Source organism: Mycetomoellerius zeteki, unplaced genomic scaffold (assembly GCF_001594055.1).
Source record: "Mycetomoellerius zeteki isolate Tzet28-1 unplaced genomic scaffold, Tzet1.0 scaffold62, whole genome shotgun sequence".
Taxonomy (NCBI): domain Eukaryota; kingdom Metazoa; phylum Arthropoda; class Insecta; order Hymenoptera; family Formicidae; genus Mycetomoellerius; species Mycetomoellerius zeteki.
In genome coordinates this window covers 1,463,405-1,479,054 of record NW_017257632.1, presented here as the reverse complement: position 1 = coordinate 1,479,054, position 15,650 = coordinate 1,463,405, and the positions used below count along the sequence as shown (strand labels likewise).

General features: G+C 33.1%; 3 protein-coding genes across 6 annotated transcripts in view; 1 reads left to right on the top strand and 2 right to left on the bottom strand.

Moving 5' to 3' along the window:
* The window catches only part of sev (receptor protein-tyrosine kinase sevenless), a 38,303-nt gene extending 34,730 nt beyond the window's left edge, over positions 1–3,573 (bottom strand). For all 4 annotated transcript variants that reach the window (XM_018457222.1, XM_018457219.1, XM_018457221.1 and 1 more), the window contains exon 1: positions 2,109–3,573. In XM_018457222.1, the coding sequence (XP_018312724.1) occupies positions 2,109–2,261 (153 nt within the window). In that variant the 5' untranslated portion in view covers positions 2,262–3,573. The remainder of the gene's footprint in view (positions 1–2,108) is intronic.
* Positions 3,574–11,606: 8,033 nt separating this feature from the next.
* Positions 11,607–13,110, top strand: mgr (prefoldin subunit mgr). The gene is made up of 3 exons (XM_018457069.1): positions 11,607–11,795; positions 12,378–12,901; positions 13,036–13,110. Exons 1-2 carry the CDS (start codon positions 11,712–11,714, stop codon positions 12,855–12,857), a joined length of 564 nt encoding a protein of 187 aa, XP_018312571.1. The 5' UTR covers positions 11,607–11,711; the 3' UTR covers positions 12,858–12,901; positions 13,036–13,110.
* Positions 13,111–13,631: 521 nt separating this feature from the next.
* On the bottom strand, positions 13,632–15,458 carry LOC108728518 (C-Myc-binding protein). The gene is made up of 3 exons (XM_018457095.1): positions 15,198–15,458; positions 14,421–14,542; positions 13,632–13,899 (listed from the first exon to the last, which is right to left on the bottom strand). The coding sequence occupies exons 1-3, from the start codon at positions 15,198–15,200 to the stop codon at positions 13,749–13,751; spliced, it is 276 nt and encodes a 91-aa protein (XP_018312597.1). The 5' UTR covers positions 15,201–15,458; the 3' UTR covers positions 13,632–13,748.
* Positions 15,459–15,650: the final 192 nt, after the last annotated feature.

Genomic DNA, 15,650 nt, shown 5'->3' with positions numbered 1-15,650 from the left:
CGTGTAGTTAAGTTAATTAATGAATGGTACAGTCGAGCTGGAGAGTGGACTTAAATTGATACGTCCTTCGCTCGCGCACAGCCATTTTCATGCCGCCGACGCTCGATTCGTAGCTGGGGATGCTTGCGATATCAAAGTGCATCGATGCTACTCTTTTCATCCTGAATACCTTTTGGCATCGTTATTTCATTTTCGGTATTAAATATCAACGTCTAAAAGAGCGCAGAAAGTAGAAACGCTACATTGTTAAATTATAATGTCTTATACCCTCTGTTTGAGTTATTTTTAACCCTTTAAATTACCACTGCTCTTACTCGATATATCCTTAATGGATTTAGACAATTTAACTCAAGAACTATTAATTTGGCTGACATTTAGTTTAATTACTAACAATAAGTGCACATACATTAGTTATATAAGAATGCTGTTAAAAACTTAACTGTTAACTAAGTAATTCAACTACAGAAATGGATTAATTAAATGTGGTTTTTTCTTAACTACATATATTTTGTATTAAAATAATACTTTTAATTTATTTATATAGAAATAAAAATAACGAAATGTTATTTTAAAGAATTGGTTTAAATCTGATTCTTTAATATATTTAACAGTGTGACTAAAGAATTATTAAAATAAATTTGAAGTATCTCTCTCTCTTATGTATTTTTGTATGCATATTATTTACATTGATACATTTATTGCTTTCTCGTCAATATTTCTACTTGATTATCGCAATAGGTTGTTGTCAATGCCGCAAGGTATCTACGCTTTTGCTGAAAATGGCGGACAGCGTCACGGTACCCCCCTTGGTATTTGAACGAATGGAAATTGAGTTCCTATCAAACTTAAGCACGTTTGAAATACATGATTTTCTTGCGCTTCTGACAAATTGATAATTCGAACGGAAAAACTGAGTCACGACTGCAAGGATATGCTTACGTGCATTGCATCGCCAAAGAATTCAACTAGGTCGGCGAAGCGACAATCAACTCATCGACATAGATTTCAAGAATCGCGAACAACACTATGGTCTTTAAATGTTCCTCATTAATTAACACGTCAACGATAATACCCGCACTCGACGCGAAAGCTGATTAGACGGCGAGTAGAAAGTTTGATGAATACTCAAATCGTCATTGTACATCTATTGAGAAAATATTTACAAAATTTAGAGTTTATTTGTGATAATAGAAATAAAATTTATATTTTTGTTAAGAAAAAATTAATTCTGTATTTTTCAAGGAAGATATGTATAAATGGAAGAGTTTTAAGTCATTTTATTTAACTTGGAGAATTAATAAGATTAAATTTTTTTTATAATACTTTTATATTAATAGAAAATTATTTTTATCTATTATATATTATTTATTTATGATAAATAAATAAATAAAATTATATTAATAAATATATAAATACATAAGAATATATATGTATAATATTTTTTTAAATAATATAATTAATTAGTTATATTTACCGCGTCTTGTACTTATAATGTTGCACTATTATTAATGTTATATTTGTCCGAATTAACAAAATTGTGTCTCAAGAAATCTAACGCGTATTTTTACAATAAGACAGTACGATGTAGTTATTCGTAACAATACTGATAAACGCGACGAAAAATTCCGTAGATCAATAACATCGTAATCAGCTCGTAATTGTACAATTTTGCAAATTATAGGCTATCCATTATTTTCGATGTACACTGCATATTGAAGTCAAATAAATAAACTGTCACCTCGTTTCCAAAATCGCTACCTGTTATCAGTTCTCATTTTACTTGCGCAAAAAGGTATCGTCTCGTTTCTTATCTCAACGAAGGTAGATATATTTCACATTGAAATAAGTGAGTCGTAATTTGTTTGTAACATTGTTTCCTCAATATTTTACATAGCAGTAAACGAAATCGAACAGCAGAATTAAGAATACTATATCTAAAGAGTATTCCTCAGGGGGAGATAGTGCTCTTCCTATACATTATTAGATTTCTTCCTCCCGACACGTAAAACCTTTTAACGTTCTTCGATTATGAAGATGTCAACTGTTTAATTTAACTATGTCAACATACTTCAATATCAATTCTTTCTTATCACAGGAAGATTTCTTACCTGCGTGAGGTCTAAGTCCGGGCATTTGGAAGCGCACTCCTCCTGAAGGCTGACCGGAATGGCGCGATCCTCCAGATCCTCCGGCAGGAGCGCGATGGCCGCTCCTGCCAGCACCAGCACCTTCAGCAGAAAACATAATCCTGTTCCTAACATAATAATCCCCTCCCCCCCCTCCTAGATCCTTGCACACGATCAGCTTCCGCGCGATTTTCTATCAGAGGTTCAACTGCCGATAGTCATCGCTCCTCTTGATCTTCTCGATGACTCTTGGATGCGTTAATCGAAACGATGCCTCCGCATGGTTCCTCGATGGATCCTTCGAGACGCGTCGCGACGTCTGTCGTCGTTACGTCAGGTGCCGTGGAGGTCACGTGTCGAGCGATCGCATCAGTAAGTGCGTCGGAGTTGCGACCAGATTGGCCACTTCCGCTAAATATCCGGAGAAAAATGGCGGGGCGACGCCAGGCGTCCTGGGGAGCGCACGTTGCGCAGTTATCGCGAGTAAACCCGACGTTGCTTATGGATTAGTTGAATGACGATGAAATTCGTTTATTTGATGAATACGCAGACGTCACCACACTGAGAAAATTGTTCTAGTTGTACCAACAAGTACAAAACAAATTCCGATCGTATGAATAAAATTTCTGGTTATCCTGATTGAACTTCTGGTTATCTCGATTAGAATGTTGAACAGATTTAATTATCGATGTTTGATTTGTACCTTTTTAGTTGAATCTACAAGAATTCCAATTAATGCAACGAGATTTTCTTTCCAGTGTATGAATTCTTTCCGCGAGAAGAAAAAAGTGTTTCTTTATCGTGTTTTCCACGCGCTCGTTCACGAAGTGCGAATATTTATCTTCTGGTGTTATTCTCTTAGGTTTTTCCTCGCGATGCTTCCCACGATCAAATTATGGAATTACTGATAGGCAAATAATCGCGGTGTTTTTCTCTTTCGACGGGAGCCGATGACGCGAGGCGACGCGCGTGTATCCGGTAGTACAAAACAGTAATACACGCTAATACGATCAGCTCCTCTTCCGCAGTTTCTTTCAACGTTCGACCGGCGAAGCGATCGAGCGATAAGAGCCGGGCAACGAACGTCGCTCGAGTAAACTGCGTCGATCGAAGAGCTGCGTCTTCGCGACACCAGGCACAAAGTCCACTTTAGTCGATTTTAGCACTGCGAAATGTTCTCTGTACCCAAAATCAAACCTTGCATTCTTCGCGATACCGCAGAAATCTCAGGATCCCCCGTCACTCTCTTTGCTTTTCGTGGACAACTTTTACTATCAACTCCGCGCAGATCTTCGTAAAACGTTTCGCTCTGCGAAAACCCGTGATTTTATCACAATCGTTTTTTATTGCACGTTTCGGAATCCGCTGTTCGTTCCTCGATACGGTCTGTGACGTTCCCGTCACGCGGTTCGAGCTGAGCGGCGCGCAACGCAGTCACGTTGGTTGGCGAGCATAAGAGCAACTGACTCCGAATGGCCACTCCAGAGTCAACCATCCCCCACCACGCCGTGAGCACCCTTATCTGCCGTGCACTCCGGTTGCGGCCAATTCTTCTTGGTGAAGGTACTCCTCGCTCAGAACGCGCGTCTCTGTGTGGGTGCCGGCAGCTCAAGGGAGGAACGATCCGAAGAGATCCGTCTATTCGCGCCGTACCGACTACCGACTGGCTGGTCAATTGGCAGATTGACCTGTTCTTACTATCCTCGTAAACTTTCATTCATCCATTCGCACGTGCCGCTAGCTAGCTGTCGATAGTTATCTTCGGGATTCTTGAGATGCTTAATCTCTAATGCCCTTATTCATAGTCAGACCTTATATTTAAGGCTTTCTTAAATTTATCTTCAGATACCCTATAAATTATTTCATTGGCTACTCATCATCTAAATATAAATTTAAGGAAGCCTTAAGTACAAGGTCTGACTATGAATACGGGCATATATCTTTTAAAGTGACATCGCACTCCAAAAGACTGAAAATTGGAGCTAATCTTGAAAAAGAGAGTGAAAATATTTTCACTCTTGAACAAGAGTAGCAAATTTTCATTCTTTAAGAGTGAGATTTTATTATTTAGAATTAAGATTTCACTCTTTTGGAGTGAAAGTCACTCCAAGGAATAAAGTCTTAAACATTAGAGTGTAATGAACATTAATCATAACACAATTTAACGCAAAAGGCAACGCAAAAGATGCTTTGACGATTTTCGCCGTTTGTCTTTGTTGTATTTGGTACGTTTGAATAAAGTGTTACATTTTCAATTTTAAAAGAAAATTGAACCGACGAGAATTTAATTAAGTCAGAGCATAAATCTAATTATATAATCCTATTTTCGATTAAATCTTAGTGCTTAAATATTTCAGCGTGAATTTATATACATATCCAATTCTGCAAAACGCACGACGAAATCTTTTTCAATCTTGAAACGCAAAAATATTAATAATTTAATGTTAATGTAAGGATCTTAAAAACTGTGAATAATTTATTGCGCAAAATATTATCTCAACTGGAATTTGAACTCGGATCTCCTGTTACATTTTCATATTTTCATGAAAAGTGATTTTAAATCAGCTTTAAAGAGATCGTCAAACACAGATCAAAAATTGAATCTTAAAATCCATATTTTACTTATATTTCGTATATTTCAGCAAAGCCTTAACCTTTAAATACTGATGTTACAAATTATGACATTTTTACTGAGGTTGGTCCGTGGGACATCGATTTAAAAAAAGTGGAATAAAAATACAGGAGTTTTATAAGTCTATGTTTTATTGATTACATCGTTATAAATGAGTCTTTATGAAAGTATTTTAACAAAAATATTTTTTATTTGGCTTTAAGGAACTTTTTTTTTCCACTTTTAGTAAACTTGTAGTAAATAATGACAGTACCTTTTATGTACTTACTATAAACAAAAATCTAAATGATAAAACTTTAAAATCTACATTTTTTTCAAAAACAAAAATAAAAACTAGGGTGAATGCACCGTCTGTGGCCATCTTAAGCATTTCTATAACTTTAAGAAATTTTTTTTTAAATAATACATAAAAAGAAGATACTATTTACTTAAATACATTGTTTAATGTCTTAGTTTTTAATATTCAAAAAAGTTTTAAGGAAAAAAGTGAATGTTTAATGAAAAAGTTAAATAATTGCAAAAATTCCATTTTACACTATTTTTGGCCACCTGTATATTTCTTATCGTTACGAGGCTGACTAATTACTTGATGGCTACTAATATTGTCTGCTATACTTGTGTCATATGTAGTTATTGATAAATTATTCTATTCACCGCGTTTCGGGAATTCTTATCGTTTTTGACAAGATAACTGTGTTTTGAGTGTATTCCGTAGAAAATAATTTTTTTATAATATGAAAGAGAAAATGTGAGGTTACTTGTCACATTATTAAACAAGAGAAATAATTGCGACGCGTATGTGTCGTGATTGCTGCGCACTAGAGCCAACCAAAACTGAAAGAACCTAGAATAAACAGCGAAGATGGCCAAAATGGGTGCAGTGGTCAGAAACGGTGCATTCACCCTATTAAACAAAAAAATAAACATAAGTCTACCTCTCAAAATAAAAAAATTGACAATGCTTATCAATAGACTATTTAAGTACTGAGGTTGATCCAGAGGACCACGTAAAAAGAAAGAAAGCCTTGCACTCACCGTAATCTGCGTAAATATCGTATTTTTACTACCGTGGCTCACGCGTCACTGTCTGAACGAAAGCTACACAACAAACGAAGCACTTGAAAGTGAAAATGAGACAGATATTTTGTTTTGTTTTTTTTTTCGCGTGGTCCCATGGACCTCAGTACTTAAAGGTTAAATATGAATTAAATGAATATGAATGATTAACCCAATAACAGAAATAACACTTTTAAAAAATATTAAAAACTGTTTCTTCTATCGATTTGAGATAAATAAACATGTTTCTTTTGCAGTTAGATGATTATAATGCAAAGTATATTTTTCTCTAGAAGAGCTTTTCAAATATCCAGTTGCAGAGCACTAATATTTTAAAATAACATTTAATGCTACGTATATTCCCCTTAAGTACTCGATGGAAACTTAAGCAACTTTCATTCTTTAGTTAGTTCTAGTTTAATTTAGTTAGTCCTCACATCGTAAACGATACAAAGTAAATTTGAACACGAACGTCAAACGAAATTTTTTCGTGTAGACTCTTCGAAGAAAAGTGTATCGCTCCAAATTTGTGTACCTTTGACGCCTAAGACTTGTTAATGATGATATCCCTTCAACCCTGAAAGGAATCTAAAGTCAAAACAAAGCCGTCCTCTTCGAAGAAAAACAATCGTTAAAGTTTGCGGTTCTCGTATAGCACAGTCCCAAGAAATATTTTTAAAAATTTCTAGATATAATAAGAATCTTTATTTTTGTATTAACTAACAAAATAATATTTTTATTCTTATTCATTTTAACATAAGGTTTATCTCACGGAAAGAAAGATTTTGCTAAAATATTTAAAAATTTAGCTAAATACAGATCTGAAAACAATTTTATTAGACCATCAAATTACATAGAAATTTCAAACATGATAAGCAATGTTGCAAAAAGTTTTGACATTTTGGAAACAAATTTGAGCGTTCTACATAATTATTTTGATGTGTGTGTGATCCAACGAATCATTTTCAGACTTGTATTTAGCTAAGTATTTAGATACTCCAGCAAAATCGACCTTTCTGTGCAGATTTTTTTTACTGAATCTTTAAATAAAAATAATCTATACTTAAAACTAATATTATTTTATATATTTATATATTATTTCAGTCTTTGTTTAACAAACTGTACCATAAGTAAACTGGAATTTAATATTAAAAATGTTTTTAATATTTGTCATTCTTTAAATTACTACCAATAGCACGTAAAAATTCCGGGGATTGTCCCCGGAAAATGGGAACGTCTGTTAATCTTATTTGAAAGTGCCTAAGAGAAGAAAATTAATTGTCAGTAATTGCCGGTAAATTTAGGTTCAGTCTTGTGCTTCTGCGAACCCTTTAGCTCTTCATAGACTGTTATTCTTTGTGAACATGTTTGTTAGCCGTGAGCTCATCAAAATGGTGATTCATTTTGACAGATTAAATCTACAGCGAACGAGAGTCAGTCACAGCATTTGTGGTGCCATTGTTAGCTGCGCGACGCTTCTTTCTTCACGATGACCCAGAGGAGATTGCGATCAGATCGATTCAATTCTTGACCTGTATACATCGTTCAAAGATTTTTCCAAAGTATGAATTTGACACACATAAAAGCGAAAGAAACAAGAAATACAAGATCTATTTAAAAAATGTTTCCCAAATTTTATAATTTTTTTAACGAGCTCTTTTTATAATTTATTTACCCTCATATCACTTGAAATATTCTCTTTTTCAGTGGATATGTCTTTGCCGACGCTGTTTCTATTTTTAGAAGCAGTTCTAGTGGGGAAAACATTTTTCGGGAACGTAATAAGTATTTCATATTGAATGATATATTTTTTGAATCGACGATTTTTAACAAACATCATCATATTTTCAGTAATATCGAATTCTAAATATAATGAACGAAACGGAATATAGAGAGACGCAGAAGTAAAATAATAATTTCCGTATGTACAGATTGCGATTAACGAGGAAAATGCGGTATGAACGCGAGCAGGTCCAGCTTAGATATCTTTTAACGTGTTAATGTCTCGGCCGTTGCTTGACTTCGCGACAGACGGAACATGTGCGAATTCTTGGTCTAGGTACGTCATATATCTACCGCGTACAGAAATATGTATTATTTATCTACACTGCGATTCTAACAGAACTAAAAGAAGATCCCTCTCAGTAATCTGAGTAATCTCAGAAAACCTCTCGCGTTAAAAAAGTTCCATAACAATAAATATTAATTTCTTTCTATGCGACATATATATGAATTATCTATTGAATATAGGCCAATATTTAGCGAATGTATGCAAAGTTGGTGTATCCCTAGTAGCAAGCTACGTCATTTTGCCGTTAAAAGACGTCAGCTTGCTATCAGGGATATCAGCCATATCGTCTGGAGGCGCCTTTAACGAGATTTTTTTAATCAAAGAAGATTCTGCTGTAGCAACATCAAATAAGTGATTATTCGAATTATCAAATTTCGTCGCTTACACGTCAAATATATATTGCAAGATTATCACTCTTATAACTGGATCGAAAGCAGGACAATTTCTCAAAAAAAAAAAAAAAAAACAACGGAGATCTCCAAGATTAACTTTTTCTTCCAGCACGCGCGGTAGGATCGAGCCAACTAGAACGGATTAAGGATACAGCGTTTGTTATAGGCGCATAGATCACGATGATGAGCCGTAACGAGTGCGTGTCGAGCGAGAGGTAGGGCGATCGTATACACGGGACGAGCATGGGGTACAACCCGTACAACCGCACGTCCGTAGCCCGTACGACAGGAGCGCGTTTCGAGTGCACGCTCGCGCTCGCGCGATCGGCCGAGCGAGTTGGAGGTCGGAGGTGTATATTGGCCATTTCCGCAGGAAGCCCTAGGTAACCTGTAACCGCCATTGAGTTTCCAACTGAACGTGCCACGGATCTGTGCTATCGTCTCATAACGCGATGCGTGCCTGCGCTCTGAATCCGCTCGCGCGTCGCGCCCCCGAAACGCTAATTCTAGTCGATTCCCCGCTCCCGATTCTCGCGCCCGATTCCGACCTTTTCAGTCTTTCCACAGTGGCTCGCAAGAACGAGCGATGTTAATTCCTCCCAGTAAACGTGACGGAAAGTTCTCTCTATTCTCGGTTAGCAGCGTTCTTCTCATAAATATACATTGTTAAAAATGTTTGTGAATTTACAATAAAAATTTGCAGTAAATTTACAAACTATATAACGTTTTGTTGTGATTTCACAATATTTGTAAATTTACAGTACATCTTTGTTGGATAAAAACTTCCAATACTTTTGGAAGTTTACAACAGAAATTTCTTATAGTGTACGTCTTCCATTAAAAAAAGATAAAATTACACGGAATATAAACAGTTTTGTTAAGTATTTAAAAATTTAGTTAGATACAGATTTGAAAGTAATTTTGTTAGACTATCAAAATAATTAAATAATTATGAAAGATACTCAAACTGGTTATTAAATGTCAAACTATCCAAATTCTTTGGAGTGAAATCTCACTCTTTTAGAATGAGATCCACTCCAAAGAATTTATAAAGGACTTTTTTACAGCACTGCTCATTATGTTTGAGTTTCTTACGTAATTTTTTGATAGTTCAACAAAATTATTTTCATATCTATCTAAATTTTTAGATACTTCAGCACAAAATCGTTCTTTTAGTGTAGAAATTTACTTGTTATTTGTATTATATAATAATATATTGTTTATATTCTTATGATATTATACAAAAAACATTTATTATTGATTATACATATATTATATTCTTCTTATGTATCTACTATAATATAAATAAAAGAAATAAGAAAACTTTTTAGAAAGATTAATGTAATAAAATAAAATATCGTTAACTGCTCGATCAAGATACATATAATCGCTTGATAAATATATTATACATATATGCGGTGTATTATGATTTATATGATAAAATCAGAGCAATTTCGTTTGAAATAAGATCAATTTATTTTCAATTCAGTTTGGTACAAAGTATGATAAAATTACTAATATGCTAATTTCATGGACTGAAAGGGAGAGGAGAGGAATTGACTATACAATTGGCGGGTTAATTCGCGGTGACTGTTTTGTTTTGCATGCAAAGCAATTGTTGAATGAAAAGAGCGGCTTTTAAGTGCAAGTTGTCTAGACAACGCTAGTCCAAATCAACCCTGCTTTACTCGATACACCATAATTCGGCTCTATTAGATCCAATAAAGTGTATCAGAGAGGAGGAATGCGCCCCGAGCCAATGATAAATGCGATGTCCGTTGGGCCGTTCGTGCGCCAAAACACACGACGCATGTGGGGTGCGGGTGGACACCTTAATTTAGATTGAACGTAGTTATCGGGACTATCATCACTACACTGAGAAAAAAAATTTGTTCAATTAACTAAACACATTTAGTTGTTTGCAGATTTGGTTAATTCAACAAATTTTATCTAATTGAATTTAACCTTAGTCTGTTTAACAAGCTGTTCAATGTTAAACAGACTACGGTTAAATTCGATTTTTTGTTGAATTAACCAAATCTGCAAACAACTAAATATATGTATTTAGTTAGTTGAACAAATTTTTTTTCTCAGTGTACAGGCATATCACACGTTTGCATTGGAGGGGAGGCCCTTGAAAAAAATAACGACTGAACTTTAATTAAAACCTGTGAAAAATTGCCCTGCCTGCTTTAAATACGTTATTTCTATAATAAAGTTATTTAATAAAGTTATTAAATAAAAAATTATTCATTTTCCAAAAAGGACCTAATTATGAAGTCCTTTTTGGAAAAACTTTTTAATATTTGTTATGATAGTGCTTATTTTAAAGAGAACGTATGAATAGGATTGACTGTCTTAAAATTTATATATATGTATATATTTCAATTTTATATTACATGTCTATGTGTTAATTTTAATATTTTGTCGCAATTAAAATCGTTAGACATATAAAAAAATTATGTTAAAGTTTCTATATAAATTTCAAAATTTTTGAAAATTTTAAATATATAATTTTATAATTTTTTTGGATTTTTTATACGAATGGAATACTTTTTAGAAATGCTAAGAAAATCTATATTTTATCGAGAATTCGTTTTTCTAGATTTATATACATATGTGAATTATAAAATAAGATTTCTCATTTTGTAATTTTTAAGAAAACTTATAAAATTTAAAGATATTTAAGATATTTTTAGAAATTTAAGATATAAAAAAAAATTCTTAAATATTACGAGAATTTAAGATATTAAAAAAAATTCTTAAAATATTACGAGACATAAAAATTATTTTTTCATCAGCGTCGCAATTTGTTCCAGTTCACAATTATCATAAGCAGTACGATAAATGATTGCATAAATTATCAATAGAGTCCGCCACAAATCGGACAGCTGAAGTCTTTGGTACATGATGGGTTTTTCTCGTGCTTGGTTAAGAAAATGTTGCATATTTTTTAATAGCTAATAAATGCTGGATACTTTTTAATAGCCCCTGGGGTCGTATTCTCGAAAAATATCGCATGCAAAAATATACTTAGTATATGTGTTATATCAGAGAGGTTACATATATCATAGATTTTCCTAGTATTTTCGTATGCGATATTTTTTAAAGCTTCTGCGATCTGTTACTTTATAGAATTCTTATCATTCTTATCAATTTAACAATACTAAAATTATTTGTAGATCAAATATGGATTACGTATTTCATATTATATCTCAAAAAATTATCTCCCTTATATTTCATAATTATTCATTGCATAAGAAAGCGCGCAGGTTGGAAATTAACACTACGTTTTCAAAGGAGTGTCGTTTCATGAGAACCGTCTCGAAAGGAGCAAGTAGGAATTTGCAAGAGCATTTGTGACTCGTGAATCACGTTAGTGTGCGAGACAGAGCGTAGAGGAGTGCACTTCAGAGGTATATAGGAGATTCAAGATGGAAGACGGTGACAATAAAGTGGAAATTGAATTAGGTAAAGATAGGAAGTCGTACGCCGGTATACCGGAGGCTGATTTTGTGGTAAGTACGATTTTATTAATATTTATTTTATGCATGTACACGCGCGCTCGTGTCATACACATTCACAAAATCTGCATATTATTATTCCCGTAACTCTCTTGATTTTTGTTGGAATCGTTTTCTACAATAAATTTTCATTAATCGTTCTTTCCGCGCGAAAAGAACATATATATTGCATTACTGTCCAAGGACGTAGAGAGAAGCAACTCTCATTACTTTTATTGACAATTAAAATTCCATGTATATGTATTTGATCAATCAAAATGTCAATCGATTGATCGAACCTTATATGGTAACTAAAAAGACCATTTTCTTGTTTTATTCTTGTGAATTTGCTATTCTATTTTCTATTTGCTTCGTTTTTTGGTTAATTCAAGTCGATTCGGATGATATTATTAAACGAATATATATGCATTGTACAGAAATATTTTTATGTTTGCCTTTATTAAACCATTGATAATTATAATTATCTTTTTATTAAATAAAAAATGAAAACATAAAATATATATATTTTATAATCATAAAATTGATTGAACTAAGTTTACAATCTTACATCGAGTCATTCATGTCCTACAATTTCAGGACGATGTCGAGGCTTTTATGGCAAAACCAGAAAACGATTCTGTGGACAAAGTACTCAGAAAGCTGGACGAGAGCCATGGAAAGTACAAGTTTATGGAGTTTAACCTAGTCAACAAACGAAGACGCTTAAAATCACAAATACCAGATCTCGAAAGATCTTTAGAGATGATCGAGAAATTACAGATTGAGAAGAGTACCTTAGAAACGCAATTTTTATTATCAGAACAAGTTTACGCAAAAGCCATAATACCACCTACCGACAAAGTGTGTTTATGGTTAGGCGCTAATGTCATGCTAGAATATACCTTAGACGATGCCCAAGAAGTGCTGACCAAAAATATTGAGGCGGCCAAGAAGAATTTAGGATATGTAGAGCACGATCTAGATTTTGTTCGGGATCAATATACCACTGTGGAAGTAAATATGGCACGTATCTACAATTGGGAAGTGAAGCGCAGACAAGCAGCAAAATCCACATGAAATTATCAATCTTACTCGCACTCGGATCTGCCTAAAGCCAAGAGGTAATTCTCTAAGAATTAAAGAAACATTTTGTGTGTGTATATATATACACACATAGCTCAATGAATTGATTTCTTTCAATGTCAATATTCCAATTCCTATTTTTTTTTTTCATTATATGTTTTATGTATTTCAGAATATCTACTGTATCATGAAGAATAAAATTCGTCAATATGCAGCATTATTGAAATTCGTGGAAGATTAAAAAATTAATTGTAACTCTCTCTTCATGTATCAATATTTATACATATTAAAAATGTCTACATTTTTGCAATTGATTCTAAAAATGTTATCTTTTTTTAACTGTCACAAATTGATTTTATTTGCATTGAATCTATATTAAGTCCTAATAAAACAATTCTCCACTATAATTAAAACAAAGATATTACAAATGATATTATATTGATCAACAAATGATATTACATTTAAGAGTACATGTATTGTAATAAACGTAAAAGTAATATTTATTTGGATTCTCTGAGATCTATTCTGTACAAACGACGCTTCACATTAATAAGTACATATGTCAAATACTTTACATGTAAATTTGTCCTTAGAAAAGAAATAATATGAAAGCTAACAGCTATATTGCGATTTTCTTAATTAAAAAACATGAATGAATGAATATATGTGTAATGGAATGTTTACACAAGTTCAGTAATTTATCTTATATTCTAACTTTAATAAACGTAATTTTTTTTTATTATAGTAACATCATATTTGTTATTATAGTAACGTCATATTTATTATAGTAAATATAAGGCACATAGACTGACTTCAGAAAAGTCATTGTCCAAAAAAAAAAAAGACTAGCACGAACTCTGGTCGAAGATATGTTATCCATAATAGTTACTCGGCTTGAACTTCATCCTTTTGTTCATACTTTGCTAATTTTGATTGCAGTTCGACAATTTTAGCTTTAGATTCCTCTAATTCTTTCTTCAAGATATCAATTTCCGAAGTATTGTTGACGATACCGCCAAGATTTTTTCGTATATACCTATAGTATGGATAAGGAAATAACTAATGTTTTTTTCATAAAGCGCACAATCAGAAAGCAAATATTTTCTGATTTAATAAAAGAAGTATAAAAGTTATATCAAATTAATGCTCTGATATCTATTTCTACCAATGTAGATTAATTTTAATCTTAGTTTAACTCACTTTTATCTTTCTCTAATTCTAAAAATTAGAAAAAGATCAATAAACTGAAGCATTAATTGATTAAAGTGAATCTGCATTGATAGAAGCAGACAAAAGACTTGGTTTCACTAATGCAAGATTATCTTTAACTAAATTGAATATTACTGATATTAATCTGATATTATCTTATAATAAATATAAACTGATATTAATCTTATAAGTTTTTAATCATACATACTGTTGAAAACCAGGCCTAGGTATATATGAATAATAACTTAAGTATCTTTCTCTCTTGAAACGTCTTAAATATCTTTGTTTTTAGATTGAACAATTATATTAAACAATATTGATTCTTTAGTAAGAATAAAAAAAGGATACTCTAAGGCATCAGTTGGCCTTTCAGTATCTTCATAGAGTGAGACAAATATTTTTGTGAGGGCATCCATGACACCAGCTCTTTCCAGATACTTGCGAAATTCCTCTCGTTTGGCAGTGATCGACTATAAAGCAAAAAGAATTCATTATTCCAAGAAAAAAATAGAATATAATCAGTTGATGAATTAGATTAAACTAGTACAAAACGCATATTAAATCAAGATGTTTCAGCTAAATTGCTTGGTTCCTCTTCCCTCTTTTTCTCTTTATGTTGAAAAAAAAGAGAAAAGATAAAGTACAAATTTAGCTTAAAAAAAAAATGTATTGTAAGATTTGCAAAAAATATCCGAATTTTATGAATAATCCATATGGATAAGATATTTTTCATTCTTATTTCTCTGTTCTTCACAGAGATCAAACTACATAAACTAGCACAAAGGGCTTGTTTGTCTGGAATAATCCATTCTATATCTGTCGCCTGGCGCACGTTTTTTCTTTACTGAAATAATGTCCGATTCATTTCTATCGTCTACCGTTGTAAAATTTTCCAAAAAGAAAAAAAACGTCGAATTTAATAATATTTGATAACATCAGTAACAGCAAATAAATGTATTATACAAACAGTATAACTATGGCCGATGTTAGTACGACGTTACAAAAATAAAACGGCATGTAAAATGACGCTCGCATCCATTCAAATCCGGTACGAACACGAGGCGGGCGATCTTTTCTAAAGAGTGGTAGATTAAACGACTAAAGATTAATTAATGAAACAATTACCATTGTAACGAATTTCCAACGCTTTCTCGCTCGAGATTCTCTTGAAAAACGCAGTCCGAAAGATACAGCTTACCAACTGCTTACCAACAGCAAATGAATGTTAAGACAAAATGATCAAAGCCAAATTAGCGCCTGTCTCTTATCACGCCATAAACATAATATGGCTAGAGTCGGATAGACAGAACATGGAGTATGAAGTCACGTCGTCACTGAAGAGTGGCGATCGTATAATTTTCCCCTAGAAAAGAAAATGTGAAAATTTCACACGACTTGACCATTGGCTGCGTTCAGCAGAACGTTTGTTTTGCAACTGTTGAAAGTTTCCTTCGCGCTAATTGGATCATACTTTTAGATCTAGAAGAATGGTCCTATCTCAGCAGACAATCATAAAACGGTTGCAAAACTGTTGAGTCTGCTGAACGCAGCCAATGGCTGCGTTCAGCAGAACGTTTG